Source organism: Abramis brama (genome assembly GCF_963993115.1).
Source record: "Abramis brama genome assembly, chromosome: 24".
Classification (NCBI taxonomy): domain Eukaryota; kingdom Metazoa; phylum Chordata; class Actinopteri; order Cypriniformes; family Leuciscidae; genus Abramis; species Abramis brama.
This window is the reverse complement of record NC_139986.1, coordinates 26,810,110-26,822,544: the sequence shown is the minus strand read 5'-3', so window position 1 is coordinate 26,822,544 and position 12,435 is coordinate 26,810,110. Positions and strand designations below refer to the sequence as shown.

The window sequence follows — 12,435 nt, the reverse complement described above, 5'->3', positions numbered from 1 at the left end:
GGGGTGAGAGAGATCGAGAGAGAACGAGAGAGACGGACAGAGAGATGAGAAAAGTGAAGCACTGATAGATCTGATGGCAGATGAAGATGAAGCAAGCAGGTGCATGAGAGACAACTGCCGTATTCCTCCCTCGTTCTGGGGGACAAGAAGATCTGACTGAGTGCAGAAAGAAAAGAGGACAGTGTTTAATCCATCAGGAGTGGAGGAGAGGAGGAGGAGGACATGCACTTCTCCAAACTCAAGTATCTCTTCATGACTTTCTGCCTATCACGAGCTCACTGATGCTTTGATTCACTCAGAACTCATTGCTCGTTCACTTACTCAACTGGAGTGAGTGTTTGGGGCCGTTTCTCTGTTTCTGGTTTGGAATATATGTGCTTTTAAAAAATGGGAAGAATGAAAAAACAAGTGGGACATAGGATATGAATCTGAAATGGACAATGAGTGTGTGTGAGGTCGAGATGGCAGAGCTCTGGATCCCCATCACGAGCTGCACAAGCTCTCATCAAATGCTCCAGTTTGGATAACGCAACCACAACGCCATAGCACACTTGTCCTGTTTTTGTGCACACACACACACTCACACACACACACACACACACACACACACACTCAGAGGGCGAGGACCCCTTACAAAACGCAAGGTAAGCAACATCCGTCTAAAACTTTACCATGTGTTGGTATTTGATATACTTTTAGCTGCTAGAATCTCAATTATATGCATAATTTATTACATATTACATCATTGCTGTCAATGCTAATTAAAACAATGCTCTAAAAATAAACTGAGAAAGTTTGTAAAGGGTTAAACAATGACTGCACAGCAGCTGGGGTCTATGAGTGTATTACCGCATCAAATACGACGGGTCTAAGCACAAGTATAGTCTAAAACTAACAGAACTAAACTGTTTAGATACAGTAAACATGAAATAAGAAGTTAATATGAAATAACTAGCAAATAATATTAAAATTATATTTCATTATATGCAATATTTCTATTAATAATAAGAAATATTAACACTAATTAATTATTTAACAGTTATTTTAACTCCCAATTGGATAAATGTTTTAATGTGCGCTGGGAAGAATCAGTCACTGAACTTCATTAGAACATCGTTAACTGACCCGATTATAATGACCTGATATTGAGCAGAAAGTTATGCATACTAAGTATGCATGATGCGTGTTTTTCCGAGCGTGCTTTAGGAATATTTTTGCTGCCATCTGAGTAAAGTTAAAATAAGCCGTACTTACAATAGTGCAAGAATGGACAGAATGAGCCTGTAAACTGTCTTTATCTCTGATATTATTTCCCTGAGATTCAAATAGTGAAGTACATCATAACAGACTTCAAGCTTTGAATAACGAACCCACACAGCAAACACTGTAAGAAAACTTTCCGCATTTACTTATGAATTGTTTTCCTAAATGTTTGGTCAGATTTAGCTCACTTCTGAGGACAATTTTGTCTCCAGAGTCTCGATTCGCACATGCTTCTTTTCAGGAACTACTTGTGACACAGAACGCAATGTGTGCAGATGAAAGTGTGTGTGTGAGAGTGTGATGGTCATTTTAATGTCATCCGTTACCCTGCTAAAGAGGCCAGAGCTCCTCTCACTCCTGCTGCCTCCAAACTACTCATTCATCTGATACACGTTTAAAAATAAAGGGTCTTTATTGACATTTATCGATGCTTCCATTAAGAACCTTTGACATCCACCTTTGCATTGCACAGAAGGTTCTTTATGGTGGAAAGTTCTTCACAAAAGATTTTAAAATGTTCTTCACAATAAGAAGAACAATAAGAATAACAATAAGAAAAGATGGTTCTTCTGTGGTATTGCTGCAAAAATCCCATTCTGGAACCCTTTATTTTTAAGAGTATTTTATAGTATTTACACAGGTTAAAATGATAATGAATCACCACCATCAGGATGATGACCAACAAAACAATGTAAAATCCACATGCATATGAATAATTCAACCAGACGTGTAGAAATGCATCACTGACCACTTTCACATGGACACTAACAATCCGACTAGGGCTTTACTCTGCATAATACATTATTTGTTGAACTTGCATTGCTCATGCAGCGACTTATGTTTTGTTTTTTTGCTTTTTGAGGCACAGCTGAGCATGTAATTGTCCGGTACCTGTACCATTTAACACAAAAATTCTAATAATACATTATTAAAATAGTACAGTAAAATGTAACTGAGCAAAGTTTCAAGTTCAAATATGAATATGCATGAAAAGGCTTTTTGACAATATAGGCTTGCATATTAATTCTGAATTTCTGATTATAATTTGAATAATTATCATTTTAACATTACCTAATGATCTGTCAAGCATTGCATAATGCATTTTTTTTAAGTGTTACCAATATTGCTGTGAAATAACTGCTTGACACAGAAACTGCATGAAGAAAACAGCAGGTAATGTCAGATTAGCATTAAATACTGCAGAAAACTAGGCCACACGCAGCCAACATGGAGTCATTAATCATGATATTCTCCATATCATAAGAACGGCTCTGTTAGGATGTCAAAAGACGTTAAAAGAAAAATGTCAGTCTGTCACATTTAAACTAAGTCAAATACTCAAAAGATATTTGGAGACTAACGTAGGCTTTGAAGTTCAGGTCAGTTCATCGTCAAATACAACCAAATCAACATAAGCAACGTCAAAGTACATTGTAGGAAAATGTAATTCTGGCGTGACAGTAATTCCTCTCATCTGGACAGAATCTCACCTGCCATCTCAAGGTTTCTGCAAAGTTAGATGATGATAAAAAGCAATTCAATACTGCAAATTATTAAATAATTAATCGACCACATGGTAACCTGATTAAAAGCCAACAGAGAGAATTTGAGAGTGACAAACCGTTGGTTTATCTATCGCAACTAGAGATGCTGTCAACATTGCAGCATCTGTTGATGTGACCTGGTAGTCTTGTTCTTTTAGTCAGATTAGATTATATTTTTGACTTGACGTACAGTAACAACTTTTAATTACAAAAAAATGCTTGTTAAATTTACTTTAAAATGAATTAAAGCAAAACAATTGCTGAATGATTTGTTTCTACTTAATCTAATTGTGTCCAATCTACTTAAAAATGTAAAACTTCAAAGTTTACTTTCGTTTTCTGAGTTGAAATTTTGCAGCATTAACTGAAACTGGGCAGTGGATTCCCAGCGTGCTTTGCATGGCTTGATCAGGAGAGTATATGTTGAAATTAAGTGTTATTTTATGAGTTTTCGAGTAAAGGGAAAGACCTGTTTAATGTTCAGTTAACAGTTCATATTACTCACTTATATAAGGAATAATTAGTTGGCATTGCATTGTTAGATTTACTCAACATTTGGGATGAACATTACCCAAACAAATAAGAGTGCAAATTGTTACCTAAATTTGATTGAGTACGTTTGTTTTTACAGTGATACTTCAATATGCAAGTAAGTATATTGAGCAAACACGGTTAACTTAAATCCTGTAACTTTCATGCAACAACTCATTTGTGTTTGGGTAAATTTTCTATATTTTCAAGTCCAAATACACTTCTGAGAAAAACCCTGCCTCTGTCATTCCCATGACCTACATTCTGCTCCGCTTCGGTTCACGGACAGACATCATGACATTCCCCGGTCAAATCTGCTGCTACAACCTAGAACTCACCGTTCCCTTACAAGTCAACTACCTCCTGAGGGTGAACCATAGCCCAAAAATCAGCCAACACACCACCATACGTCACAACTTTAGTTACAATCTCATTCACTTTTTGATAAAAGATCGCTTCTTGTTCATGCACAATACTTCACAATTTGTTACATTTCTACATCTACGCAGAACAGTTGCTAAAGTGCTATTTCTACCTGATCTGACCCTTAAAATCACTTTCACTGGTGCAACTTTGTGCATTTTTGTTTTATTTAAAACTTGAATCACATGAAAACATTGCATTTCCTTTTTACAGTGAATGCATTTAATTGCATGAAAAAGTAATGTTTTTATTCTGTGTAATTTATTTATTTAGATCTATTTACATCTTACCAATTTTACGTTTTAGTTGCAGGATTGCAGATTTTTATCTAAAGCATTCACAAGCTTTCTCTTTCAAACTCTGTTACTCGAGACAACTGTGGCCTGATGCTGTTGATGGCCCTGAAATGATGCAAGACACCGAGAGCTCAGAGACGAGACAACACTACGGTGGTTCTGTGTGTGTATGAATGCATGAGTGTGCACAGATCAGGTATCATGTTTTCGGGTAGAAGGCAGACAGCACAGAGACGCTTCAGCCGCTGTAATTATGTAATGATGTTATCATACATCAGTATCAGTATCACACCAAACAAACAGACCCTGTTATGAAAATTGTGAAAAGGAAAGGAAAAAAAGAAAAATCACAAAAAGTGTATTCTCTTCATAGTTAACCATAGTAGCTAGATGGACCAAATCTAGAGAACAGAATATCATATAAACTTGAGGTCGGGCCAGGTCACACGGCTGGTTTGACAGGTCCGCAGACAGCCAATTAATGACCATTGCGATTAAAAGTGAAATTCTTGCAGCGTCAGACGTTTTGAGGCACAGTCCTACAGTGTGACTTCTCCAATCAAATCAAAAACTTATAGGAACACAGAACCTCATTAGTGACGACGACAAACCAGCACTTGCTCCACACACACGTCTTCATTTTTTCCCAGTTTACTTTTCAAGAAAAGCCATGATCAAAATTAACACTAGAGATTGTTTTTGTTTGCTAGCCACCATTTCTATCCCACATGAAATGCAGTTTAGTTAGCAAACGTGTCACAGATTGATGATGTAAATCTCTAGTGACAACTGAGACCCTACAGTGCTTACAATGGAGATCATGTTTGTACAGTCTGACACGCAACAGTCGTAAAGGACTATAATAGATCATACAGTGTGCACACGGCTTTAGACCAGTTGGCAACATCCACCCATATCCCCTAACAACCAACTAGCAACCCCGACACATGCTAAATTACACTTTAAAAGTGACACATAGCAACACCCTGGCAACCACCCACAACACCCTAGCATCATGGAAACTTTTGCACAAGTAAACACCACTTACAGTTTGTTCAGAAAATGTAAAGAAAATGCAAAGAGGTTATATATTACGGATTGCTCCGAGAGTTGGGTTAAAGATCCAAATGCAGCTTTATTGGGACAATCCTAGTCCATATAAAGAGCAAAGGGGCAAACAATCCAAAAAAGCAACAGGGGAAAAAACACAGGCAAAAGGATAATCCAGAATATGGGCAGAGAATCAAATAACTAAGACACAGGAATCCAGGATAAAGCTCAGAAATGCAGTGTAACAACATACAAGACTTCGCAAAGAATGAGTGAAAACACAGGGCTCACATAGGCAAGCGTTAACAAGATAATGAGACACAGGTGGAAGTAAAAAGATCATAATGAGTCAAGGCAATGGGTTATGATAACACTGATGTTCTCCAGAAGAACAGAAATTCATTTGAAATATAAATGGGAAGTGTAAGTGTGACAGTAATGACGTCGCTCTATGATATGCAGAAGCAGGCCAGACAAATAAAGCACGAAACCTCTCTGAGCGCTGACTGTATATATTTAGATATCAGGCCACAGGGTTTCCTCCCTTCTTGGTCTTTGTCGTACATCAGTTCTGTCTCTCTCCCCTATTTTTTGCTTCATAACCTTCATTTTTTCCAAGTCTTATGTTAATTTTCTGTGTATGCCCAGCTAACTCATCGCCCTCCCCCCCTTCAACCCACTTAGCGTCTCTAGAGGATTGTGGGACGGCACCCATGGCCAAAGCCTCATACAGACACTGGTCTCCTGAGTGTCTGAATGATGTGTTTAAAACTCAAGCATGTGTGCGCAAACACTCTCAAACACACACGGGGCACTCGCACAGAATCCAAAATTGTTAACACCCCTTTTACGTCATCTTTACTTTGGCGTTTCGGAGGGTAAGATTTGAGCCTCTTGAGGGACATCTGTGGTTGTGTGTGTGTGTGTGATCGGATAGCCAGAACATCTCTGTTGTGTTAAGCAGCTTTAAAACAGAGCTCTGATCAATAATGTAGAAGCCGAGAACAAAAACACATACATGAGAAACCTGAAATGAATCCAGCAAGGGTCCATGTCTCGACACACTAATTTCATACAATATCCAGCCTGTGCAATGCCAAACTAATATCATAAATATCAGCAGAACAATTGACCCCTAAACAAAACAGCCTGAATTCCTCTTTACGATCGTTTTTTTTGTCCAAACATCAAACACAATGTCACAGTCTGAATCGAGGTGAAACTGAAGTAAGTAGGTGAAAACACTCCTTTTGGCACATTTTGCCTCTAAAATCTAGTGACCTTCCAACCTAGATCGCATTTTAAGGCATCAAAGGCCACAGATCTCCTTTCCATCACATTTTATGGCAGCATTGCATGTATTCTTCAGAAAGAAAGCAGAAAGACCTGCAACAAACTCATGAAACAGAGGAAGTAAGCAAAATAAAACAGTTTAGTTTTTACTATAAACGTAATTTTCTTTAATTATTATAAACAATATACTGCAAATTGCTTTGCATAAAAACAATTACTTTGATATAAGAATGTTTTTATATGCAGAGTCACTCTCAAATGCACCCACTCTCATTCACAGTTTTATGAACTGATGATGATCTGTTTGTTTTTCCCAAGGGTCTGAGGAAACCGAAGTGCTTCTACTGTTGATTGGATTTGACCCAACATCACTACAACTAAACCACCCACCACCCTGGACTTGTACTACTACTAATCCGCTCCAAAAGAGAGGGAACACCAGATTGGAAAAATAGGAAGGTGGAGCGCTAAAGAGAATGAGCGTGGGTCGGATCGGGCGCTACAGTATCGTGTCGACGGAGGAGGATGCTCTGCGTTTAACCACCATGCATGGCGGAGGGATGAATGGATATGGCAACGGCAAAATCCACACTCGACGGAAAAGCCGCAACCGCTTCGTGAAGAAGAATGGACAGTGCAATGTGCAGTTCACCAACATGGACGAGAAGTCCCAGCGCTACCTGGCGGACATATTCACCACTTGCGTGGACATCCGCTGGCGCTACCTAGTGATCGTTTTCACGCTAGTCTTCGTGATTTCCTGGTTGGCATTCGGCTTGGCGTTTTGGGTTCTCGCGCTTCTCCACGGTGATCTGGACAACCCGGCGGGCGACGACAACTTCACGCCGTGCGTTCTGCAGGTGAACGGTTTCATCGCGGCGTTCCTGTTCTCAATCGAGACGCAAACAACCATCGGTTACGGGTTCCGCTGCGTGACGGAAGAATGTCCCGTCGCGGTGTTTCTCGTGGTCTTCCAGTCCATCGTGGGCAGCATCATCGACTGCTTCATGATCGGAGCAATCATGGCCAAAATGGCACGTCCTAAGAAGCGAGCGCAGACTCTATTGTTCTCGCAAAACGCCATCATCGCCATGCGTGACGGGAAACTGTGCTTGATGTGGCGGGTGGGGAACTTGCGAAAGAGTCACATCGTCGAGGCGCACGTCCGAGCGCAGCTCATCAAACCACGGGTTACGGTCGAAGGCGAGTACATCCCACTCGACCAGCTGGACATCAATGTCGGTTTCGACAAAGGGCTGGACCGCATCTTCCTAGTCTCGCCAATCACAATCCTGCATCAAATCGACCAGGAGAGTCCTCTGTTCGGCGTCGCTAAGCAGGATCTCGAAACGGCGGATTTTGAGATCGTGGTCATCTTGGAGGGAATGGTGGAGGCGACGGCCATGACGGCACAGGCGAGAAGCTCCTACTTGGCTAGCGAGATCCTCTGGGGGCATCGATTCGAGCCGGTGCTGTTTGAGGAAAAGAACCAATACAAGGTTGATTACTCACACTTCCACAAGACCTACGAGGTGCCGTCCACCCCTCGCTGCAGTGCCAAGGACATGATGGAAAACAAGTACCTGGTGGTGCCCAGCGCCAACTCCTTCTGCTACGAGAACGAGCTGGCGATCCTGAGCCATGAAGAGGAGGACGACGACAGTCCGGAAAGGATAAAGCCAGAGCGAGCGAGGAGCCTCAGCCCGGAGAGAACGCCTCGACATGATTTCGAACGACTGCAGAACCCTCGCTGTGCGGAGCAAAGGTCATACCGAAGGGAGTCAGAGATATGAACCTTTACTATGACCTTTTTGATACTCAAATTTCGTGTTTCGTTCCTGGAGACACTGGAGCTTCTAAAATGCAGAACAATGCAAAGTGCCATACGGAGAGATTGAGCGAGTGAATGAGCAATGAACAAACGGGTGAATGTGTGAAAGCTGGAGCGACGTGTAGCGGAGGGGAGATGCCGATTCGAAGAGAGAGAGAGAGAGAGAGAGAGAGAGGCAGTAGGAATCTTTTTATCCTGCACGGAAAACTTGAATCTTTTCCTCGTTTTGTTTCATGATACTAGTTTAGCTGTTAAACTCTTGATTCTTAAAGGGATAGTCCACCCAAAAATGAAAATTCTGACAAATGATTTACAGGTGAAACTCGAAAAATTAGAATATCGTGCAAAAGTTCATTTATTTCAGTAATTCAACTCAAAAGGTGAAACTAATATATTATATAGACTCATTACATGCAAAGTGGTATATTTCAAGCCTTTATTTGTTATAATTTTGATGATTATGGCTTACAGCTTATGAAAACTCTAAATTCAAAATCTCAGAAATTTTGAAAAATGTCTTAAGCTGTAAGCCATAATCATCAAAATTATAACAAATAAAGGCTTGAAATATACCACTTTGCATGTAATGAGTCTATATAATATATTAGTTTCACCTTTTAAGTTGAATTACTGAAATACAAGAACTTTTGCACGATATTCTAATTTTTCGAGTTTCACCTGTACTCACTCTCATGTAGTTCCAAAACTGTATGACTGTCTTCCGTGGAATACAAAAGGAAATATTTCAAAAAGTTATAATAACAAAAATATATATATACTTGTAAAAAAACATTTTTTATAATTATATTAAATGATATATCAAATTCTTAATTTTTCTTAAATATGAAATTAAAAATTATATAAAAGATTTAAATTATATGTTTTTTAATATATTTATTATAAATTGTAATTTATTTCTTATTATGTGTTTCGATATATTTTATAAACACTTATATCCACCCTGCACCATTTGTTTTCAGAAATCTATAATTTGGCTTCAGAGGACTGAATAACGGACTTTTACAAGCCATGGTCACAATGAACTAGGGTTGCAAAGGGACAGAAAATTTCCTGTAAATTTCCAGAAACTTTCCATGGGCAGTTAACCTAGGGAATTTTGGACATATTCCAAGTTGAAAATGTATTTGGAATGAATTGGAAATTTTGGGTAATTTATACAAACTGTATCATATACAAACATAAATATAAACATTTTGTTTGGTCATAAGCAGACATGCATGCAAACTAATACACATTTTAAAACATTTTTGATTTATTTGTGAGTAGAACTTTAATTGATTCTTTCATTAAACAACAAATAAACATGAATGTTGAATAAAATAAACATATTTCCTATGATTCCCCACCAAAAAATCCCATTCAAAATGTGAAACGAAAGCACATCCTCCCCTCCCCACCCAAAATATGTCCCATTAAAATTGTTGTTTTAACCAAGATTAAGCTGTAAGATGTTTTTCCAACTAAGTATTTTAAGTTAAACTACAATTTTAAAATTTTAAAATAATTTTAATTAATAATTCCCATATATTATTGTTCATTCCAATAGATACTTTGAATTTTGCAACCCTACTTTAAACTGTCATTATGTAGGAAAGCATTTTCTTTAAAAAAAAAAATAATAAAAAAAATCATCTTCTTTTGTGTTCCAAAAAATAAAAAATAAAAACAGCATACACATTTGAAACACACATGAGAGTGAGTAAACAATGACAAAATAATGAACATTATTTTTGGTGTGCTATTCCTTTAATGTGTAAATATTTCTGCATAGATTCATGGTTTTGTGTGCGATATTAATTTCTAGCAAGAGAAAAACAAAGACAATGTTACATTTACAAAGAAAAGAAAGAAAGATATTAGTCAATTTATTTTTGCATTCAACCCAAGCACAAATGACAAGCAATGCCGGGGCACACTATCCCTGGAGATCTACACACACACTGATCAGTGAGACATGATAAATTCCCCTTTACAACTGCACTACCCAGACCATGTGAACAATGTGAGCACCTGAGTGTGTGAGTGTGTGTGTGTGTGTGTGTGTGTGTGTGTGTGTGTGTGTGTGTGTGTGTGTGTGTGTGTGTTTTGTGCAGCTGAGCACAATGCCTCATGTGAGACGCACAAGGAGAAGGTTAAATGGCAAACACTCCTAAAACTACAACATGCTCCTGCATATTTGTTAGATATATTTACAGCAAAATAGAGATATATATGTAGGTAGAGAGATATATAATGTAGACATTATCAGTTTGCACCATGTAACCTAATATAGCGGCAGATCTTCAGAGAGCTCACTGGGATAATCATCTTATTTGAACTGTTTAGATACTTAATCTTTTGTCCCTGAGGCTCTGACAGAAACGCCTGATAGAAAACTCTGTGTGAATCCAGAAACTTCCCTTCAAATGTCGTATTTTAATACATTTGTCTTAATATATTTCAACTTCCTGCCGAATTTTTCATAAACAGAATGGGATTCAAGAATGCCAACATTTACTGCATTTCTATTAATATTTAAAAAAGAAACTACATGCCGAACTAACTTGAAATATAACGATTGAGTATGATAGTATTCACTGATCTATGCACACGGTCCGAGTGTTGAGTACAATCTGCATTTCATCATCTTCTCTTTTCTATTATTGTGACAAAAACCTCACAACATCTTGATGCATTTTAGCAGTTCATTTAAAGGGATGTTCCAGGTTAAATAAAGCTGTCAATTATTACAGAAATGACATAACTTCACCAGCATTTCATGTAAAAGCAAACAAAAATCATGTTTACAGTAATGCACTAAGGAAGTCTATGGGGGCAAGGCATTAAAGGAATAATTCACCCAAAAATAAAAATAAACTTTATTCGCCCACACTTTACTCGCCCCTCAAGCCATCCTAGGTGTATATGTCTTTCTTCTTTTTTATTTTAAATAATATCCTGGCTCTTCCAAGCTTTGTAATGGAATTGAATAGTGCCTGAGTTTTTGAAGCCCAAAAAAGAACATCCATCCATCCATCATAAAAGTAATCCATACGACTCCAATGGGTGTTTTTGTAAGAAAAATATCCATATTTTAAACTTTCTAACGTTGGGTCAGAGGTCACCCGGCGATCATGAACGCGTGTACGTCCGTTGCCTGAAGCCAGTGATTATAGTTTATAAAGTTTTAAATATGGAATTTTTTTTTTGTACCATCACTTCGCTTCATTAGGCATTTATAAACCCACCGGAGCCGTATGGATTACTTTTATGATGGATGGATTTGATTTTTGGAGCTTAAAAAACTCTGGCAAATATTCAATGCCATTACAAAGCTGGGAAGAGTCAGGATATCATTTTCATTTTTGGGTAAACTATTCCTTTAAAACAGCCAGTGTCTGTTTCAAAAACTAATTAGCTGTCTCCGTAGGCAGCCTTTCAAGACATCTCGATGGACCTGGCCAAATATTAAAGCACATCTAATACTTTGCTTCGAACATTGATTTGGAGCATGTATCAAAATGCTAAATCCCCATGATTTCAGTAAATGCGGCTGCGAATCGCTCTTGTCTCGCGCCGCGGTACTATGATGTAATACACGATCACCGCAGCGCCACTTCAAGCCGAACACACCTTTCATACTTTATAACTATTTCGATTTTTTTTTGGAAATTCATTCTCCGCTATTGTGCATATTTAATCTCAGAACAGTTTTAATTACACATTTGTATAATAAAAAAGGAAAATTAATCGTTAATTGTCTCTTATTGACGTGATTAGTCAAGCCCTCCATAAAACAAGCCCTACAAAACACATAGCTATTAGACACTACATGTTTATGGTATTTGATTATTTAGATCTATTTAATTGAATTTACTAGATCTTATTTACAATTGGTTCGTAAAAGGTGTCTATGTTTTGACCAGCAGATGTCGCAGCGACAAGTTCAGTAAAAAATCCACCCAAAATGGCGGATAAGGAAAATGTTGATGTAAATATATTTCACTTACCAAAACTAAAGTAAAAATCATTCAATCTGATTAAAAAATAAATAAATTATCCAATATTTGTGGTAGCCTATATTTTATACTAATCAAGTTTTTGGTATTTCCTAATCCTCCAGTGTGATGCTAGTTAGCCGTGTGCTTCATATAAAAAATGCTATAGCAAAGATGCTTAGGCCTACTAGATTTTGTAGCCTACC

General features: G+C 38.0%; 1 protein-coding gene across 1 annotated transcript; it reads left to right on the top strand.

The window, feature by feature from the left end:
- The first annotated feature begins 278 nt into the window (after positions 1 to 278).
- On the top strand, positions 279 to 8,516 carry kcnj12a (potassium inwardly rectifying channel subfamily J member 12a). Its single transcript, XM_084103005.1, has 2 exons — positions 279 to 644; positions 6,719 to 8,516. Exon 2 carries the CDS (start codon positions 6,877 to 6,879, stop codon positions 8,191 to 8,193), a length of 1,317 nt encoding a protein of 438 aa, XP_083959131.1. The 5' UTR covers positions 279 to 644; positions 6,719 to 6,876; the 3' UTR covers positions 8,194 to 8,516.
- The last annotated feature ends 3,919 nt before the right edge of the window (positions 8,517 to 12,435 follow it).

Coding starts and splice junctions, on each gene's coding strand:
- kcnj12a (XM_084103005.1), top strand. CDS start 6,877: ATGAGCGTGGGTCGGATCGGGCGCTACAGTATCGTGTCGACGGAGGAG.